At 39.7% G+C, this 21,220-nt stretch overlaps 2 protein-coding genes across 2 annotated transcripts; both read right to left on the bottom strand.

The window, feature by feature from the left end:
* Window positions 1-60: 60 nt before the first annotated feature.
* LOC131791140 (uncharacterized) lies at window positions 61-6,497 on the bottom strand. Its single transcript, XM_059108456.2, has 5 exons — window positions 6,034-6,497; window positions 3,142-3,336; window positions 2,094-2,744; window positions 1,299-1,488; window positions 61-983 (listed from the first exon to the last, which is right to left on the bottom strand). Exons 1-5 carry the CDS (start codon window positions 6,416-6,418, stop codon window positions 605-607), a joined length of 1,800 nt encoding a protein of 599 aa, XP_058964439.2. The 5' UTR covers window positions 6,419-6,497; the 3' UTR covers window positions 61-604.
* A 4,357-nt stretch (window positions 6,498-10,854) lies between these two features.
* LOC131791178 (dnaJ homolog subfamily C member 1) lies at window positions 10,855-20,091 on the bottom strand. The gene is made up of 11 exons (XM_059108499.2): window positions 19,789-20,091; window positions 19,038-19,139; window positions 17,341-17,387; window positions 16,687-16,858; window positions 15,780-15,885; window positions 15,008-15,199; window positions 14,292-14,434; window positions 13,326-13,445; window positions 13,143-13,206; window positions 12,388-12,761; window positions 10,855-11,462 (listed from the first exon to the last, which is right to left on the bottom strand). The coding sequence occupies exons 1-11, from the start codon at window positions 19,951-19,953 to the stop codon at window positions 11,388-11,390; spliced, it is 1,560 nt and encodes a 519-aa protein (XP_058964482.2). The 5' UTR covers window positions 19,954-20,091; the 3' UTR covers window positions 10,855-11,387.
* Window positions 20,092-21,220: the final 1,129 nt, after the last annotated feature.

Here is a 21,220-nt window from a genome sequence, read left to right as displayed (position 1 = left end):
ACTATTTTTCCAATCGGTGGTGAGAAAAGTGTTATGGGACCAGAAGAATGAAGAAGAATGCAATGTACATATTTTTTTAAAATTACTGATTACAAAGCCAATTAAAATACTGTGTCTTTCTGGTTAAACAAACGAACTTCGAGTAACCGTGTATTTTGGTCGGTCCTGTATCTATTTTATGTATATCCTTTTAAAATTCCTTTAAGATGCAAAGACATTCTGCACTTTGTTTGCTACACCGGCACCTAGGGGTTCTATGATTCCGTCCGTTTTTCCTCTGCCTTACAACCAGTGCTGATGGTATCTCATATTGTCGGTTCGCGTAAACATACTTCGTCGAGTGACGTGAACGACCTCAAATAATTCAGCACCTCGAGAGATTGTTCATAAATAGTATGGAAAAATATGGTACGTCGAGATAAATGATATGACTAATGCATTCCGCGTACATTGTCTTTAAAAATTAAGAAAATGACTGTGGTTTCTCAGTCGCTACGCTGAGCAAATAAACTTAGCATTGTTTCTCTAAAAGCAATTGATTATATACATTCCATAGCGCGATGTTTATTTCCACGATCTACGTTGTAATTTACTTTATCGCGACTTAGTCCAGTCTGGACGGGAAGGTGTTGACGTCTCCACTGGCCCATCCGCTCGCGGACTCTCCCGACCCAGACTCCCCTTCACCGGAGCCTCCCTCGATGACTGAATTTCCAGAGTTAATCGGTTTGAGCTCGAGATCCAATGGTTTCATCTCGCACATGAAAATCATTGGACCAATTGTCGGGTTGACACAGAGTTCGTCATTCCACTGCATGGCCTTATCGCCCTTCCAGATGTAAATATGGCCGCAGTTTTCGCCTCGTCCATGAAGGTTGTTCGGTTCCTCAATTGCCCAATTGGAATACAGGATTGGAGGAGATGTGTGTACCCAGGCAAACTGCTCGCTCGACGAGCCGCGCAGCAAGCCTATCCACATGTACCTTGAGACAACGAGAAAATTAATTCGTGAATATGCTTTCTCCCATAACTTCGTCATATGAAAACAGTTTAAGTTAGATAGACGGATTTTGCCTTATGAGAAATTCAGCGCGGTTCACCAATTTGAGTTTCGGACTTACTTAGGAAATTTCAACTCGTAAACCAAGCTATGTTCGCCACTATGTGAGTTGCACAAACCGAAACTTTGACGGAGAATGAACTTGGCTTCCCTGTACAAACACATCCGATAATGATCATTCACATCGTTATTAATGTCGCAGTTCTAGATGAATTTTGAAATAAAAGGCTTTACATACTTTTTATCGGCAGCTTTGGAATATGCCAGTGTGTAAACGAAATGGTTTTCTTCTGGAGATTCGATCTTGACCAGGTCTCCTCCGTGCTCCCGACAAACCTGTCTAGCGTGATTCCACTGGTTTGTCAACCGGTTGAACAACAAATAACACGATGAGTGAAATCCCGTCCATCCTTGTGGGCAGATACCAGCTGTAGGACAGAAAATAAGATTTAGGTCATTAGGTGAGTCAGTCTGAGCAGGAACCTGCTTTTAACGACCCTGTTGGTAGATCTGATTATTCACCGAGGAAGTCAGTATAAATAAGAAAGATATTCATGCCAATCGAAAGATAAGCAATCATGCAGCATATGAGTCGGAAATTTTCACCAGGGGCGACTCAATTTCTTTTCTTTCGTTTCTCTTTCAACTCAAAGAAAGGAATAACGAAGAATGCGCCTACACCAAAATTTTGGCCATTTTATGGCTAACGATTAATTTCTTTCCGTTTTGACTTAAATAAATCTTTTTTATAGTTTGCCTTTTTTACTTCTAATGCTTTAAATCTGCATGTCAATTTTTACGCCTGACGACTATGATTTTAGTCGTTTCACGGCTAAAGATTAACCCCAGAAAGACCCTTTAAGAGATGGTCGACAGACTATTAGACTAATAGATAGACACAAAGGTAGACAAATAGAGACAGACAGACTGACTGAGGCAGGAAGACAGCTGCAGACACACTAAACCCACTTGGACGAGTGCTGATAGACAAACCGTAGACTTAAAACAGTTGGACGAAAGTGATGAAATTTACCTGTGAGAGTACTTGAAACAACCTCGACTTCACGTTGAGTCAGTGCCCTGTCGTAGACTTGCATCCGGGATATCCGACCTTTAAAATAGTTCCCGTCCTTCGTAGCGCGAGCGCCCATCCTCACATTCCATGATGTTGACAGATCACCAATCGTTGTTCCAATATTTCTCTTACTACTCACACGTCCATTCACCAAGAGCTTGGCAATGCCACTGGTACGGTCGTAAGACATCCCCACATAACTCCACACGTTTTCTTTTAAAGGCAGCGCGCTAACCAAACACGTCCTGCAAGCGCTGTCGTCCTCAATAAATTTAGCGGCGAGGAAAAGTTTTGAGTTGACCCACAAACTAACACCCCACCCCTTCGGATTGTAGTTAAATATAGGTCCACCTTTAGACTCGACATTAACCCAGGCAAGAAGAGTTATGGAATACTTCGCAGTCAGTGCACCTTTGTTTGGAAATGCAATGAAGCTGCTACTCTTCCCAGAAAACTGGTACGAGCCTTGAGGATTTCCGTCTGGTCCTGGGGCGAGTCGAACCCCGTGCGCATTACCGTTGGGATTGCTCCGTCCACTGACGTCCCAAGTTTTGTATTTGCCATTGAGGGGGTAGAGGGCAATGGGAACGGGTATACTGACGGACGTATCTAACAAACAAGATTCAAAAAGGAGAATGAATAAAGAGAGGACTGGAGGTTATCAATAGCATACAGCAAATAAGTTTTTCTAGTCGATCGCAAGCGGTTTTCTAAGCACTCGATGAATACTGATGAATGAGGGCGATATTGATTCTAAGCGAGAAGGGATGTCGCGATTTTCGTCTCATTCATTCATATTGAGCAGCTTCGCCGCTTAAAACGTCTACAAAAGAGCCATCCTCGAAGGCTACAGATTAAGTTAACTGATCGTTAATGGTCAGTAATAGTAGGTCAACATTCGAGTCAAGTGAGAGGTTGCTAGAAGTCGGTTCTTTTGAGGTGACACTTTGCTGAACCCTATATCTACATGTAGAACCTGAACACACAAACCATTCATTCGTGTTACCTTGTGACGTGGGCTCAACAAAGTCCACTTCGATCACTTCTAGGTCTGGTTTAGTAGTCGATTTAACAGTTTTCCTCTCTGTGGACCCTTTGGTTTCTGGCGAGCGAGCTGTCACTGGCTTCTCCGAAGGCATAAGCACGTTGTTTTGCTGTAACAGTTGAGAAGTCCAGTTGGCTAGCATGTTGTTTATCAACGCTACCGGGAAAAAAAGCCCATTAAAACAAATAAAGCCCTTTATCTAAGTGTTGATGTATTTAGCACCTCTATCCAATTTGGCGTCGCTGTAAATACACATCCTCAATCAACATCGTGAATAAGACAAAATTGTATTCATCCTGACTGAATGGAAGCAAAATTGTCGGCTGTTAACAAAGCGCAAATGGGGAGTTGAGGTCGCCCGGTCAGCCAAGATAGAGCTGCAATTGAGTGGAATTGTGAGGGACTCCAGATTTCCCTTAACTTCCTACGACACCTCCATCAGGTGAAGACAAAGGAGGAGAAATGTAAAGAATTTTTCAGTGCTAGAGATCCTAATGGAAACTAGGTTAAAGGAATACACAAATACGCGCTTTAAGGCATAAACTTTCCAAAGGTTTTTGGTTCAATTTAAATATGTCTTTCGAGATTCTTCGGCGATAATCGTCAATCGACATCCACTTCTCCTTTTGTTTTTGTTACGTGTGTTTTTCTCCTTTAAGAGAATGGAAGACTGTAGAGAGAGGAATTTTGGCAGCGAGTCAGGGGTATATGTGACTAGAGAAGTTTATTTTGCGCCTGAGGGTTCATCGGCGAACTTCTTTGATAGCCATGGCCCTGAATGCAAACTGGAAAACTCTCCAAATAAACTAACTGGTGCAAATTGATTGGCAATGACAGTTGGCTTAGTATAAATCGACTCAGAAAACAGGTAGAAATTTTCGTTTTGCTCTTGTGAATTAAAGGCTGAGGATTGCTAGTTTAACTCTTGGATTTTTATCCAGTATTATGTCTATTACCCCCTCACTCAGACGCGGCGGGTGTAACTACTGTGTTCGGTTTGCGTGTCTATCCGCGTTTCGGTGCACGGTGTCTTGACAGGCTATAAACAGCAGTACGCGATGGCTCATTGAACTCTGACATCGAACACGCGATAAACGGCTGATAAAAAGCTGCGTCTACTTTCTGACAGAGTGAAGGGGCGAAACTTGTTTCCTTCGTGTTTCAAGAGTGGTTTTAATTGCCACATCTTTCAAGAGGAGCAAATATTTTAATGGATTTTGCTTTTGTTCCGCACAATCGCGGAACAAAAGCAAAACCCACGTGCCACAACATTATGGCGCGGGAACAGCTATCCTTATCGCCGGATCTCAGATTTTAATGATTTAAACCGCATTCTTGAATATGTTTCAAAGCACGAAATACTGCAAAGTGTTTAAGGAATAATCTAAGTTAGACCTCTCTAAAATAAGGAGAAATATGCACAACCAACACGAACCAAAAGACAGCATCGGTCGTTTGATCACAGGGTGGTAGGTCAAGGAAAACATTGAATCTCTACACTGGCAGAGAGCAAAACTAATACAGCGAGTAACGGCTATGACATGCCGAGATACTAGCAAAAAAATTCTTGTGTCGGGAGGAAACAAAATGAAGCACACTGCTCGCTTAAGTCGCTCGAGATATCAATCAGGATAACCGTGTTCGGAGAGAGGTCCCGAGAGGAAAGAATGTCCGTGTTCTCTGGAATTCGTGACAGTCTTTAACTCAAGCACGCAAGGCAAATATTAAGATTATAGAACCCTCCTGGGTTTATCGAATAGACGTGACTCGATAATCGCATGAAATTAATATTCTGCTCAGGGTATCTATTAGAGATAAGAGAAAAATTAGCTGAGCAATTGAGACTGAGAGAATATCAATGTCCCGCGACACTGCATGGGAGGCAAAACACACTTTATGGCATATTGATTTCCACTACTTGTGTTTCAGCATGGGGTGATTTTTGAGTTCTCGGATGTTTTACAACCTGATGGAAACTCACCGCTCTAATCAATTTATGAAACCGCATCAATTTTGTGAAACCGCATTCGATTCCCGTTTTAATAATTCTTAAAAGATGAATGAAGTTGTATTGCGGGCGTTAAAAACTCGTGAAAGCCAAACGGAAACATCTTAATGAAAAAACTCTGCAGCTGATATCAAACATGTTTTAGCCCTGAGCTCGTGAAAAATTTTCGTAACTTCTTGAAAAGCAAATCGGAGAATCTGTTGTTTGAGTTATTTCTATTTGTAACAGTTTGTTGTGTTAGCTGTCCAGCTAAAGTCGATGTGGCCTGTTTTATTACCTTATTTTTGCTAAAAGCTGATTAAAGTTTAGTCGAGACGTCGTAACGTTAGTGTGTGGCAAAATTAACCATGTAGCTATTAGTTTTTAATCTACTGCCGATGATACTCTTAACAGCAAATAACTTCATATTCGAAAACACGAATGATTAAGCCTTTTGAGTGAATTTGAGGAAATTTTCATTACTTAACTTGGACTGTATCTCGACAGGTCTCATGTAGTTGTTGATGCTTTTTTTTGTGTGCGTCTTTTATTCGCGATCCGATGAAATTTAAAAAGTATCGAAAGGAGATTAACATTAGAGGCTCGTTGACAAGTAAAATTCTAAAGGTTGGAAGCTTAAATTGGATTAAATCTGGTACTAAGAAGAGAATTTTCGGTTTTTTTCTTTCAGAATAAATCACAATTTCCCCCCTTTCTTGCAAAAATTAACAAGAGGCGCTGTGTTTTTATTCCTTACCACACACTTGCTCATAGTATCATTATTCGCCAAATGCTACTCCTTGGCTTAATACAAGGTTATGTGAGAGAAATTAGCAATTAAAAAAAAAAACAAAACGTAAGCTTACCTTCCATTGTTCTCTGCGTTTGAACATCCTTATTTTTAGAGAATTTCCTGATTGCATGATTTAGTTTCCTCTTGGTGGCGTTCAGCATTTTCTTCTCGATCAAATCACCTAAGGTACGACTCCATTGCTTCATAAAGTCTTTTAGTTGCCCTCGAGAAATGCATTCAGATTTCAAACGTCTTTGAGGATTGCTTGCGAACTGCGATGTTTTATCTCCGTCCGGGCTGCAATGTAAGTTCCTCGTCAATTCGTCCTTTCCACGAGCGGTAACAATAGGACCCAAAAGTACTCCTGCCCCAAATGCAGCACAGATCAAAGCAAACAGCGCAGCATTGCACAACCACGTTTTGTAAGATGTATGAATCATGGCGAGGTCTTTCCCCATTCTGCCGCAAACTGGAGAACGGTGCACACTGGTAAATTCAAATGCGTGAATCGTATACCGTGCATGTGTATATATATAACTCAAGCTGTCATCGTGTATCGCAAGGGGTCATGTAATCAATACTCTCTCGTATTTACTTTCTATACTCTGTGCGTGCTTTGTGGAGAGCCTGATCATATCACAGACTTAACAACCTCATTTTATCTCTTTCCTGAACGTCACTGACCGCCAAGACACTGCTAATCGAACCTACCACTCATGCGCGAAAGTCAGTCATGTTCTGGGTTTCCCTTTCTTCAACTCAAAGTTCTCGCTTTTGTTCGGAAGTTTCCTGAATTTGTTTTTGCCCAGGTCCTTACCTTTCTCTTGCACCTATTGTACAGAGCCTAAATGTCCTCAAGCATTAGTGGTTCCTGTTTTCCTTTTTTCCTTAAAAAGTAAGAACAAAGGCTTTGTTCGACTAATGTACACAACGTACAGACTACACCTTGGCTTAGAAAGAAAATACATCTTTAAAGAACGATATTCGTCTATGTTTCTTATGTCAGAAAAATGGTTTAACTTCAAAGTAATAAGGATCCTCCCATGTTGGAATAAATATCTCAATTTTTTTCTTTTCTAGCCTTCTCGAACATTTTCTACCGACAAAAGGTAGCCAGATGTGAGAGCCGTCAATGGACTCCATCTGTGTTAATTAATTGATTTTTCTTTATGAAGAGATCTCTTTTCACTTTGGAGGTGATTTTTCTTTATTGCTGTCAACAGGGTCACATGAAGCTCCATACTGCCAAAAATAGTGCAAACAAAATTTACCCAGAAACTGTGATACGGAGAAAGATCTGAAACATTTGTGAGACAAACGTGGGACAAAGAAAGAAATCTTAGTCGAGACCTAGGCCTTCCAATCGAGTTCACGAGCGGATGCTTTACCTTGAGATCTACCGATTCTTTGGCAAGCCACGCATAATTAGGTCATACTGTTCTTTCATATGTTGGAACTGCCCTGTATTTTAATTGGATCAGCAGTGTCGAACCGGCCTCTAAGAGAGATGGTTAATGTTGAGTTTGGGCACTGAATTAGGAGGGTTGTTGAACATCTGACAGAAGGCAATAACAGACATGGTTAGAAATACAGGCACTTCGTTCATTTTTTGGTCACGTTTTATGTATTGATAGATTAAAGGGAAACTGGACATTAAAAAGATGAGATACGAGATCAGCAAATAAGCCAGGATATTTAATGGGGCGCTGCTTCGAATTCACAGTGCTTCAACGAAAAAACACCGTGACTTCAAAAAATGTTTCCTTAAGCTCAAACAAGAATTTTGTCAATAACATACAAACGAGTAAGACATGGCAGCGTTGTTTATCTCCCCTCGCGTGATCAACATCCCAGCTGAGACAGAATCGTGCAAAAAAAAAGCTCTAAAACCAACATTCCCTAGATAAGTAATCTTGCATTTATTTGGTGTAATAAAAACATCTTCAAGTTGCTTGTCAAACAGAGCCAGTGAGAAGTTTTACAGACAATTTGATTGTCATAGATTAGCGTGTTATGAGCGTCTACTGTAGTAACGTGCTGCCATCGTATAACCGAACCCCTACAAGGGAAACCACATAAGGTTCTAGTTTTTCGACATGTACAGGACAGATGTTTTACTGAATAGAAATGCTTGTGATTTGTCAAGGTATGTTTCAAGACAACTAGGGCAGAGGTTGTTCAGATTTATGACGCCGAAGCAAAATGTTTTCCCAAATCCGCTTTGTCAACAGACGTACAACACTTAAGATATTATCTACAATACTATCAAGCGCTAAGAAAGTTCCAGGGGCTAAGCCCTGCTGGATTGCACACAATGCGCATACTCTCACTTCATACGAAGAAAGAATTCTTCTTTCATCTCTAATGAACTTTTCTGATAGGCTATCTAACCGGCTACCGTCAAAATTGAAATTACCAGGAGACTTTTATTGATCAAAGAATGTTCAGACGAAGTCTGAGGTATATTTATCCAGAATGAGATTCTCTTAGGGTGCGACCCATCTAACTCCTGCAATCGAAATGCAACACTACCATCAAGATTTTTGAAGAATTAACCAAGTTACAGAGATTCTTTATGTCGCATTGTGCACAGCAGGAAAACTAACACCTTCGTGACTTCAATTAGTTGCGTGTGCGCCAAAAAATCCCATATCAAAACGATCGTTTATGATTACAACCGCTTTATTTTGTTTCGCCACGGGAGACAAGTCGGCCGATCAACATTATCACCTGATCAAACGTTCCATCAGGAAATAGACGTAAATAGAATGCTCTTTGTACTCCACTTTCCACCCTTCAAATCTTGAAATATCTTTCTCTTTAAAGTTCTATCTCTGCTCAGCCAGGTAAAATGAATATACCGCCGCATAATTCTCAGCTTACGTGACACGTGGCACTGTTATGGTATGAAATTAAGCTGCAAGCACGAGATTATTGGATCTGAATAAAAACGACTTATCTGGTGGTGCTAAAGACAGATAATTCCAGAGTCGCAATTTTACATTCACAAAGATTTCCAAGGTCATACAAAAAAATAAGTAAGAATAAGGGTATTTGACCTTAGCAATGACCAACTGCTTATTTGTGTAATCACACGTCCGAAAAGTTTCACGAAAGAGCTCAGTCTTTCTCTGATCAGAGATCAGGCAGCCCCACTATCCCGCTGAGCACATTTGGTGGGTTACTGGGCTCTAGTTAGAGCAAGAGATCTTAAATATTTTCTTGGTTGTAGTCCATGTCTTGGTTAAAGTTGAGGAGGTTGGCTTAAGGGTGTAGGGGTTTGAAACCAGACATACTTACCAAATAAACTGACACCCCTGAACCTGAATGTCTCGAATCATCAAATGCTGGATCGAGATGTCGACTGTTCGAGGATTTTTACTTGTCCTGTGCTATGTGAAGAGCAATAGGATTAAAAGAAAAAAAAATCAATCTCTTGGTGGTAAGCAATTCTGTTTGCCGGGTTTCCCTCACTGATTTCCCTCGTGAATTGAATTCAACATACATTTCTATCGAGATCTCCTTTCAGAACTGTGTAGCTAAGAGAGGATAAGAGAGGGAGGGGGGAAGTGGTTACTGCCGGTGATTCCGCTGTTTGTTGTCGAGTTCCGGTTGAATAACAATAACACTAATTGATAAAACACCCCCTCCTCCCACGTAAAAAGTCCTACCCGCTCTCTGCCACTGTTTCGGTTGGACCACCTGCATGTGCAGCTTTGCTCCACACATCGAAAAAAAAGGTGCATCTGGTCTTCGGTACAAATACCCAAGTAAAGCTTTGAACTCCAATTGGATTTGACTTAGATCTAACCAAACAATTTATTATCCTAAACTGTTGGACGTTCTCAGGATGGATTAACTGTAAATCACTGTAAATTCCTCTTAAGGAAGCGTAGATTACCCTCGACGATTATTAGTCGTGGCCATTCGTGTTCATTTGAAAAATGGATAAGCCATGCTAGGTACCTCGAATAAGAGAAGAGTCTGTGCTTCTCGACGAAGTCTGTCGCGCCTTTCGAAAAAAAAATAGGTGAAAGAAAAAAAATTGATGTCAGTGCGCCGCGCAGAACCCAGAGCGTAAAGCTCACGTAACTGACTACTTCTCTTGTGCCTCACGTTCAAAGTTCCGCGCGCGCTTACAAAAAAATTTTTTGTTTACTTATTTTTTATGACACGCTGAACAGACTTCGTCGAAAAGGAGGGATTGCTTGTTGTTTATTAGGTATCAATTGATTCCTTCATCTTTACAGTGCAATTGCTGTTACGTAGATCACTAACACAAATAATTGATTGATTTTAGGCCCGAAGAGCAATTTGTGACGCTTTACAAAATTTAGTTCATCACAAACTTGAGACGGAAAAATAATCCTAGAATAAGAGAGATGGTAAGTTTTTAAGCTCGGTAAAAAGCGGCTGAGTGGTAGAGCATCGGAGCGCGGAATCAGAAGGTCTGGGGTTCGATTCCTTTACGACCCACGCTCATGACAAGATGAAAGACATCTTTCTCTAATTCTTTACCACCTCTCCAATTCTATGATGCTATCGACATTGCTGATCCTAGTAGTATGCAGGAGGCTTGTCATATGAACTCCGTGATGGACTTCGCACACCGTAGAGTCTCTTTGGCTCAGTAGTAGGGCATCGAAGCGCGGAATCTGACGGCCTGAGATTTGATTCCTCGTAAGGACTCAGAATATTTTCTTTGTCCTACGCTAATGAGAAGACGAAAAACATCTGTCTCAAAAATAATCTTCTTGTTAAGAACTGCCAAGAAATTAAAGAATATTATTAGACAGCTCGACGAAAAATGATTGTAAAGGATGCGAGATTGGCCGTCTAAAGAGCCTGTGTATGGTTAGAATTTTCAGTCAACGTCTCGCGCAACATGGATATTTTACAAGTTAAGAACGAATTTATTCAATAACTTGTTGGACGAACGAAAGGCGTTACAGACTTGCTTATATTGGCAAAACAAAATAGCAAATTCTGCCGGTTGTGAATAAAAGCCCCTGATCTTCTGTTGCATTTTATCAATTAGTAGCCTGTGCATTTGGCCTTTTTTGTGCCCGCTGGTCTTTAACGTTAGTCTTAATTCTGTCATTTTTTTACTCATTAAGTAGCAGAATTATTCTGATTTATCGTACAAGAAGAATGATTAGGATTGTCTAAGCCTCACCAGAATGTAGGTCTTATTCTAGGGCGTTCTTTGAGATAACATGCAATAAGAGCATTGCGTGACATCCAAAAGAACTACCACGAGACAACCAGATTTTATCCTACATAACAAGACAGAAGAAATACGATTTTTTTCATGGTTATGGTTTCAATTACCAATTTAATAGTGATCTATTTTAATGAATTCTCTTTACAAATTTTGATAAGTTAATGGAAAAAAATAATTTCACAATTTGAAAGAGTTATTTCCATTTACTGTTGCTGCCCGGCCAGCTTTTTTTTCCGAACACATTCCACGAGAAATTTGTACCGCAAAATACATTCTTCCTGCAAAAAAAGGGTATTAGATGTGTCAAGCTGTGTAAAATAAAACAGAAAGAAAAGTTGAGCTGACATTGAAAAAGTTCAATTTTGATAAAATAATTTTTGTGTGTGCAATAAATAGATTATTTCCTCGCCTAGGGCGCCTTTTCGAGGGGAGGTGGGGGCGGGTGCTTGCTTGATGTATTTGCCTAAGGGGGTGGGCGCTTATTGGAGGAAATACAGTATGCTTTTGACCCTCTTTGAAAACCAGTACATCTATTGTGAACGGTAAGCAACAATTTTTCTTTTGATTATATGACGTTATTAGTGCTACCACTCCGGAAAACCTTCCCCTGACTCGCCTCCAACCTTCCCGCGGGCGGAGAACCGCGCAGTCTGCAACGCTAATAATGATGGCCTGCTAGCTATCATTCGGACTACTACGATTTTTCTTTTGATTCGCTCTTTGATCGGTCTTGAAACCTTGCACCACTCTCTCGATCAACCGAGAACAAATCTAAAAACCAATCTTGATTACGAGCAGTCCCTCCTCTTCAGCGTAGTCTGTCGCGCGAGTCAAGAAACTCAATGAAAAATATTGATGTTAGGGCGCCGTGGGGAGCTCTAGGAGTGACGTCGATGCGCCGCAGGAGCTCCATGAGTGAGGCTCTTGTAAAATAGTCCGCGGTCCTTACTTTTCGAGCGACGTCACTCCTGGAGCTCCCCGCGGCGTGCCGACATCAATTCTTTTTCACTGCTTTTTTTGACTCGAGCGACGGATTACGCCGAAAAGGAGGGACTAATCGAAGTCTAAAACCAATCGAGACAATTTGCTGGTTTCTACTTTGAGTTCTGATTGGCTCATCGTTATCTCCATCTTTGTTGTGATTGGCCGTTGAGAATGCATTGATTTTGGTTTTGAAGAAGACGTCAAGTTCTACTTCCTCACCTTAGTCTTGCCAGGCACAGCCTGAGCTATACAAGTCCATCTATCTGCCACAGTCTTCGGAAACTTCTGTAACGCAATCTCCAACTGTTTCTGCTGATTCTGACTCCACGCAGTAATGTCATCATCTGTCACGTTTTTCTTAGTAACGTCATCCGATTGCTCTGAAGTCCTGTCACGCACCACGGAAGGTACAGATACTTGGCTTACGGGCCGATCGGCAACGTTCTTTGTCGTCTGTTGACTTCTCGACGATTTGTTACGGCGACGATTTGAGTTGCTTCCAAAGTTGTAGCATTCGTCAGCTTGCTCCAGGCATTCATCGCTCACCATTGCCTTTTTCTTGTTTATTACTAACGTACTTAAGTCACCTTCACCTTATAAAACGCGAGAGAAAAAAAGACGCACAAACAAATGAATCAGAAACAGTATATGATTTCCTTTGGTTCGGCTCAGAAAAAAAAATAGGCCCTCGCATTGGGTATGTTGGACCTTCAAGAGAATGTAATAACTTTGCGTTTCATTTAAACGGTTCCCTGACACAAACGCGTCGACAAATAGGTAACGTGACACAACTAACAAAAAAGTGATTGCCAATATAAAAATATATATTCCATATCATAAAACAGAAGAACCTTATCCAAAACGAAATGGTTCAATAGAATGCTAAGTTAGCTCACAACAACAACAACAACAGGGAAGAAAAAAAGGAAATAATTAAATAAAAGTATTTTAAGTAGCAAGTACAATTCTTCTACCTGCGTTCGATGAATGAGTAGGTGCTCCATAGGATTGTTTTAACTTTTTCATTTGTTTTGTAACCTGCAGCATCAACAGGAAAACAGGACGTTAAGCTGACATGAAATGAAATTGTAGCCATGACATCATAATCAAAACCTCCGACTGGCTCAAGCGGCTATTGGGACTTCTCATTTCCTTACCTCTTCTATTGATCTCCCAATCTCTACAGCAATTTTTTCCCAACGGTTCGGTGTCCCCCCGGGAAATTTCACCATAGCACGGGTAAGAAGGGATTGTTCGTGATCTGTCCATTCACCTGACTGGAAAAAATGTAAAAGATCAGATAAACTGCTTCTTTTCCTTTAAATGAAGGCGGTCGTGACCGAGATTTTAGCTTGTTTCAAGGTTTGGTTTATATTTGGACTGTCAAACCGCGCAAAGCCATAATGTAACATTTTTTTTCTGTGGGGGACGGAGACGACATTCACGTGGGTTCAGAATGTGGGTTCATTCAGAAGCATAATTTTCCTTCAAAAAGAAACCAAAACCTTCTGGGGGTTTACTATTCAAACGCGATAAAGAGAGGCTATAACATAATAGACTTGCGTATACTGCAAAAATGCAGTTATAAATGGCACGTAATAAGCTTCAACTGTTGGCTCTACCTTATGAAAGGATATCAATAATTTGTATATTCTAAAACAGTAATTAGCGTCGAAGGCGCGCTCTGATTGGCTACTAAAACTCCGAATATCCTTTGCCATTGACCTCCGAGCAATATCATAATCGTTGCAGGCGGGAATAAATAAGTTAAAATCATTTTTTTGTGCTGTATTATCTCACTATTTAAGTTTATGTTGAAACATCTATCCATCTCACTGTCAGTGGCTAGCGGTTGATATTACCTTTGCCACTATGCGGCTCGATAAATATCCACCACTAGTCACCTCTACTTCGTCGAATAGTTGTTAACTAACAATCTCTCTTTTGCGCTATACTAAACAGACAGGCCATGACTGGAATTTGTTAAGAAAATTTTTCTTATGTTCGCTTCTAGTTCTGAACTTAAATATGACCAAACACATCTAATAAAAACAACAGAAAAACAACGCTAAACTGCAAGCTCTAACAATGCTGTTGAATCAGTAGATCACCGCATCCAATACCTTCTCTGTTACAGCAGAATGGTCGCCGTTATCTGTGGCCATCTTTAACACATTGGTGACAGGAGCACCCTCCCAGCTGTTGTCTTCTGTATCTTCCTGTGGAATGTTTACTCTCTGTCTCCTTCGTGGTCTTGATGGTTTTTCTTCGAAATTCAATTAATATACAAAAAAATTATTAAAAGTTTTTTGGGGGCCTTGAAGCAATAGCACAATAGCTTCAACTTCAAAGTTGTGCGTGCTCCTTACAAACCTGAAAACAAATAAATCAATGTAGCGGCTGCACGTTTGCCGGATAATATTGTTTAAATTGCAACAACAACACAAACTACATCACAAACACTATTAACAGCAGCGGAAAGTATGAAATCAATGCAACAAACAAGAAAAAAAAACATCACAAGGAAAGATTACAGCCAGTCTCTTAAGGACCATTGCTTTTAGACTGCGTTTCGTAAAACAAAACCGAAACGTGGGCAAGTTCATAGCGCCATTTCTGCAATAATTTACATTGCACAGTGCAGAAAATTTCTCTGCGCCTTTTGTAGCTCTAAGAGTTGTTTTCCTAATGACAATTCTAAAAATTCGGTAGTGATTTAAAGGAAGCTCTATTTAAATTTGCGGATTTAAAATGCAAGGAAAGTAATTTGCAAATCACACGACTGCGGGTGGTGATTTGAAATACCACTAACAGGGAGAAAAACAACCAACCAACTCACCTTCCAATTCATCATCATCATCATCGTCATCTTCATCCTCTTCCTTAATCTTTTCTTTCCTTCTTTCTTCCAAGTATTCCACCATAGCCCGATATTGCTCAGGCAGTGACGTACAGAACCCAATCAGCCAGAGCGTCATTTTGAATGGCAGCAGATCGCGCAGTGTGGGTTTTGACACACCAACCTCTTGTACTGAAACAACAAGGACAGTTTATGATGAAGCATTATCGTTTGACTCAAGATGTAACGTGTCGATCCATTCGAAGCTCCAACATCCCCCGGGGCAACCCAGGGGCATTTGAACTGTTAAAGATTGGTTCGTTCAAATGCCCGCCCCACGGGGCCAAAATTGTGTTCAAATGCCCTTCCAAAAAGCGGGATTTGATAATCTTCTTTTTTCTGTAAAAGGCAAAATCAGCGACCGCGACTTTCCACTCGAAATTACGAAAAATGCACGGGGGGGGGGGGGGGGGAAGTGGAGAGGCGGGTAACCAGTGATAGACCATCATCACTTTCAGGGAAGTAGCATTATCCCCAGTAGTTTTATGTTATCAAGACAAGGATAAACTTTGGCTCCTTGTGGTGCACCTTGGAGTATTGTTGCGTTCATAGGGAAGCAAATATCCGAAAACTGTAGAAAACTTTTAACCTTTTTCAGGGCGTCCTTACTGTAAAGAACACAGTGGTATTTATGAGAGCTTTAAATTCAAATCTAGTCTTTTTTTAGGAGTGAAAACAACGCCGTCAGATGAAACTGGTCAACAAGTCTCACCCATTATGTCTGCAAGATCAGGAATGTCTTCATCATTCAGTTTGGATTTCAACTTTTTGTTCCGTTTCTTGTCCTCGCGTTTTTTCTTGGAAAATAGGAGCTCTTCCTGTAGAGAAAAGAATAGCCAAAACAAAAATTCAGAATTCATACATTTAGGAACCTGATTTGATTGAACTATGACAAAAGTCACAAAGTAACACTTTAGCTTCCATGAGTGACTGAGACAGGTTTCTCCGTACAATTTAACCTTGCGATATAAATTCAAGCAGACAAGTGATAAGAAAAAAAAAATCAATCAGTGGATTATTGGTTGATCCAGTGCCAAACTCTCCAAACTTATATTGTAACAATTATATGGCAAACAGTAAGGGGGAACTACTAGTGAGATCTTGTGAGTGAAGGGGTTAAGGACAGAGAAAGCAGACTGTGGCCATTATAGAAACATTACTTATTTTTTATTAGCTAAAGGTTTATATCAGAGAAAATATATTTATGTTTGTTTGATTGCAATTAACCCATCCTACAGGTGTCCTTAAGATATCAAACAATTCATAAACCATTAACACTGTTAACCTGTGTTTAGAGGTGCTCACCATAAATTACACACAGAAGAACTTTAAATTGGATTTGGTACAAGCAAAGTGAAATCCTATTCAGTATTCCTTTGACTTTTTAACCCTAAGAATGACGAGCATCTAGTTTCTCCTGACCATATTGCCCCTAAATCATATATCAAGGTTACAAGAATTAAAGAAAATGATCACCAACTTAAGAAGCTCTGGATTGTTAAACAAATTTTTTTTGTCAGTACCTTGGGAAATGTCTAAAGAACAGTATAGAGAATATGCATGTTGATGTTAGGGTATAAAGGGTTAAGAGAGATGACAAGCTTCCAACTGGAACATACCAATTCAAGTTTTTTCTCCAAATAAATAGACCAAGCCACAATGTAGTGTCCAATGGTTAATATCAAAAGGAGAAGGATTGTGAATTCAATAAGTCCCATTTTGCGCACACTCCTGTAGTAAAATACAGGCTGTCGCCAATCTGGCAGGCCATCACGCAGAATGCCATTGTATCTATGGAAAACAGTATAAAGAGTAAATAAAGAAAGATTTTATTTAAATTGTCGTGAGTGTGGAACAACAATGACAACAACACAAAACTGAGTCTTGCACTAGAAGTTGAACTGTTGACTTTCAGATTTCCATGCTCTAGTGCTCTACAACTAAGCTACAGAATAAAGGTGGCAAGTTTCTAAAAGAAAATTGTTTTGTCACCTGGTTTTATCAACTGAGTTGAAAATGCAAATTGGCAAGGGGCTAATGCTCAAAACATCACTTTTAGAAATTCTTCATGGTGGCCAATTTATATATCAACTCAGTTCACAAAATCACATTCTGTGAAGAGCTAATGGTTATTGCTAAGTTTGCATGTGAAACATGAGAGTTCCAGAGAATAAAAAACCAAATAGTGTACACAAATCACATCCTCTTACCCAGCATTATGAAGTAAGTTCTATAGTATTGTCACAATACATAATATACTCTGTAGTATTTACCTTTTTCTTTTCTCTTCATCTTTCAGAACCTCTGATACTGCAACAAGCTGATGATCACAAGGAGAGATTTGACAATTATGAAACCTGCATTCAGGGGAATACTGTGAACCTGACTAAATCAATGAGGTGTTTCAGCCGAAAGATCTAGTTTTAAATTTAACAAAAAAGCAGGTGTTGGAATCAGCAAAGCTTTTGTATTTCCTATAACTGCAAACCTATATACTTAGATATATATATGTCTGTAAACATGCACATAGTTCTCTCATGATATAATTTGAATTGACTTAAAATTTTCCATTAGGGAATCGTGCCCATTGAAAAGCGTCACCCTTTGTGGATGCAATGACCTGGGAAAGAGGTTGCAAAAGCTCACCACCAGCTTCAGTCTCTTAAGATTCACATTTTTGTTGGTAAAGAGCAAGGACCAAGATAACACTACTTATTCTTCTTCAATGAATAGCCCTATGTTTCAGTTGTCTGAGCAAGAAACAATACTTGCGAACACGGCGTACATGGGGGATTACATGATTGACAGTTGGATTGACAGGCCTGTGTGAAGCTATGCATGCTCTCTTTCTCTTTTCTAGCTTATTTGCATTTTCCTGTGTAATGTTTTTCAATGGGCGTGATTCCATGATTTCCGATTTTGTTACGAAGTCTACCCCTTTCTCCTCGGAGGTCTAAAAATAAATCCGCCCCCAACTGTCTGATAATTTTGATGCTGAGAATTTAATGTTCACCCTTTAACCCTTCAACTCTCATGAGTGACCAAGACAGAATTTCTCCTTACAATATCAATACAATAACAACCAGATAAGTGATGAGACTAAAGAAAAATATTAATTTGGGGATGATTAGTTGATCCAACAATTAATTCTCTGAACTAACTTTATAAGAATAGTATGGTTGACAGTAAGGAGAATTACAAATTTGGTCAGGGAATTAAAGGGTTAACTCTGAAGATCTGATTGTTAATCATCCCCTCTTGATGCTACACATTTTTGTTAAAATTGATTACAAGAATTTGGTGTTAGATCAAGATAACAACTTCTACCTGATAAGCTTGAGTATTCTCTCGCTGTCTGCTAAGTGATGTATGTATGGATATAATAGGGAGAAGTTACATGTTAATCAATTCTGGGAGTTAAACCCTTTCACTCCATGAGTGACTAAGAAAGAATTTTCTCTTTACAACATAAATAAAATATCAACCAGATAGCAGGGCGTGAAATTGCGCCCAATACAGGCGCCAATGCGACTAAATTTTTCACTTTGGCAACCAAATCCTGAAAATTAGTCGCCAAATTGGTGACTAGAATGCTTCATCATAACCTTACTTAGAGATAAAGTGAATTAAATTGGACATCCTAGTGTCCAATTTGTAGCAAGTTAAAGATCTTTTTCCTAACTTAATTTTGGAGGGTCTATCTAGAACGCTAGCAGCATTAAAAAAAGGTTTTATTTGTCTTTAAAAATGGCGACCAACTTTTTTTGAATTGGCTACCACTTTGAAAAATTTAGGAGCCAAGTGGCTACTAGAAAAAAAAATTAATTTCACACCCTGGATAGGTTATGAGAATAAAGAAAAAATGTCAATTAGGGGATTATTGACGACCAATTTGGTAAGCTATCTATTACTACTACATGTTAACTAAGTTACTTTGGATCTAAACAACAGATTTCTGTCTTTTATTCACCTGCCTGAATTTAACCTCAGCGTCAGGTTCTTTGTTCTTATCAGGGTGCAACTGAAGAGACAGTTTACGATATGCCCTTCTGATGTCTGCTTGGCTTGCATCCTAAAGGTAAATGGAAAAATTAAATCAGTGAGAATTCTCAGATAAAAGCAATGAAGTAGAATTTCCATCCAATGTAGGTCAACGCATTTTGATTGACCTTTTGACAGCTGGTAACTTATTGATGATCATAAATAAGTTACACACTTTCATTTCCTTTTTTTTCCCCAATAACTGCAAAAATTCTTGCTCACTCATTGGTTGAGAACTATTGTCAATAAGGTTACAGACAATAAAAATGGGTAAAATTTCCGCACAACCCCATACCACATTATGCATTCGGTTCTTGGATATAGAAAACAATGACAAAAACAATACATTGCCATTGGGAAAACAGATTTGTTTTACAATAGTATGGGGCTGTGCGGAAATTTTACCACCTTGACTAACCAAGAGGAAAGTAGCATATGCTCAACAGACCTTGAGTACGATCAGTGGTGCAAAACCACACTTTGTCAGAAGTTATCCGCGTTACGTTACAATAATTGAACTTACACTAAACTCGATATATTATCCATTGAAAGCCCGTGAGTATATTTTTCTTTCGACAAATACAACCATAAGTTGAACCTACGGTCAATAAGTCATTCAACTTTAGCTAACCAGCTATCGTTAAGAATTTATCCGACGAGAAAGATTCCGTCATACTAACCTGTTTTAGCCCAAGTATGTCATAAAAATTATCTTTGATTTCTTCTACAAGGTCGAATAACTCTAAATCTACAGAATCCCAGCCGTAAACGATCGAACATCTCGAAAATATGAAAAACATAAGAAAAATTCTTCTTAACATCAGTCCATCAAAAAGAGCCGCCATCTTGGAAAATGAACTGCATGGTCAGGCCCAGGCCCTAGAAGCCTTCCTCTAAGTAGCCTGAGAAATAATATGTCCTGGTCACATTACAAATAGTCTCCATCGCGCTCTCTGTTCTTTCCTTTCGATTTGTGTCTTCTTTTTGTTCCATTGTCGTTTTGTATTCTTTGCATGAAAGGTTCCATTAGATATGGATGAAATACATTCTACAAGCACTGTTCCTTATTCGTCAACCACCTCAGCAATTATATGGTAATGGCAAATGGCTCTTCCCTCTACCCTCCCATGGCTTGAAGTGAAGCTGTAGGTGTCTCTCAAGCTATATGCCAGTAAGGGGGCGATCCAACCTAGTAACAGGTGGTGTTGCCCAGCTTCTCACACAGTCACCCCAAGTTCCGTCGCCCTCAAGTGAAGTTCTGTCGCCCATAATTTTTGACCTAAGTTAAATAAAGGTTTGAACATATTTTGACGTGAGCTTTAAAGTTTGGAGGGCGACGGAACTTGGGGCGACCGCACAAAGGGGAGGCGTCACACACATCCTCTACCCTAACCTCCCTTCCCCTTCCCTACCGACATCCAGACGAAAAAAAATTACTTTGCAGCCGCTGACCGAACCATGTCTGAAAAAGTGTTGTATGCTTAGAGACACCACGTGTGTTTTTGAACAAGACGGACATCAGGGGGTAAGAAAGTTATTTGAAGCATCAAATCTTGAAATAAGCCAACTTTTTAACCCTTTAACTCGCATGAATGACCGAGACAGAGTTTCTCCTTACAATATCAATACAATATTCAGCAGATAAGTTATAGGGGTTTACTAGTTGATTCAACAGCAAATTCTTCAAACTAACATCACAATGGTTGTATGGCAGACAGTAAGGAGAATTGCAGAATGAGATCTTGAGAATGAAAAGGTTACTTCTCTATGGTTTAATTTAGGAAAATCATGTGCTTTTGAATGAGTTGCGCGGGTGCTGGGTCTCATTTTGTGAAAGGGAGTACCCGGGAAGGACCAGTATCCAGTGGAGTTTCGGAACTGAATTAGAAATCATATCTTTTAGGGTGAAGTACGATTTAAAATGATGCGCTAGAGTTTTGATTAATCTGCCTCATATCAGCCGACGTATCCAAAAGAAGATATCAGGTTACTACAGAAAGTTTTTCAAATATTTGATATCGTAACGCACTTTCAAGTTATTCATAGACTTCTTTTGACGCATAATTGACAATTTCACAAGTAAGAGAAAGTCGTTAAGTGTCGAAACTTGAT

The sequence above is a fragment of the Pocillopora verrucosa genome, chromosome 10, assembly GCF_036669915.1.
Source record: "Pocillopora verrucosa isolate sample1 chromosome 10, ASM3666991v2, whole genome shotgun sequence".
NCBI classification, from domain to species: Eukaryota; Metazoa; Cnidaria; class Anthozoa; order Scleractinia; family Pocilloporidae; genus Pocillopora; species Pocillopora verrucosa.
This window is presented reverse-complemented; position numbering and strand designations above follow the sequence as displayed.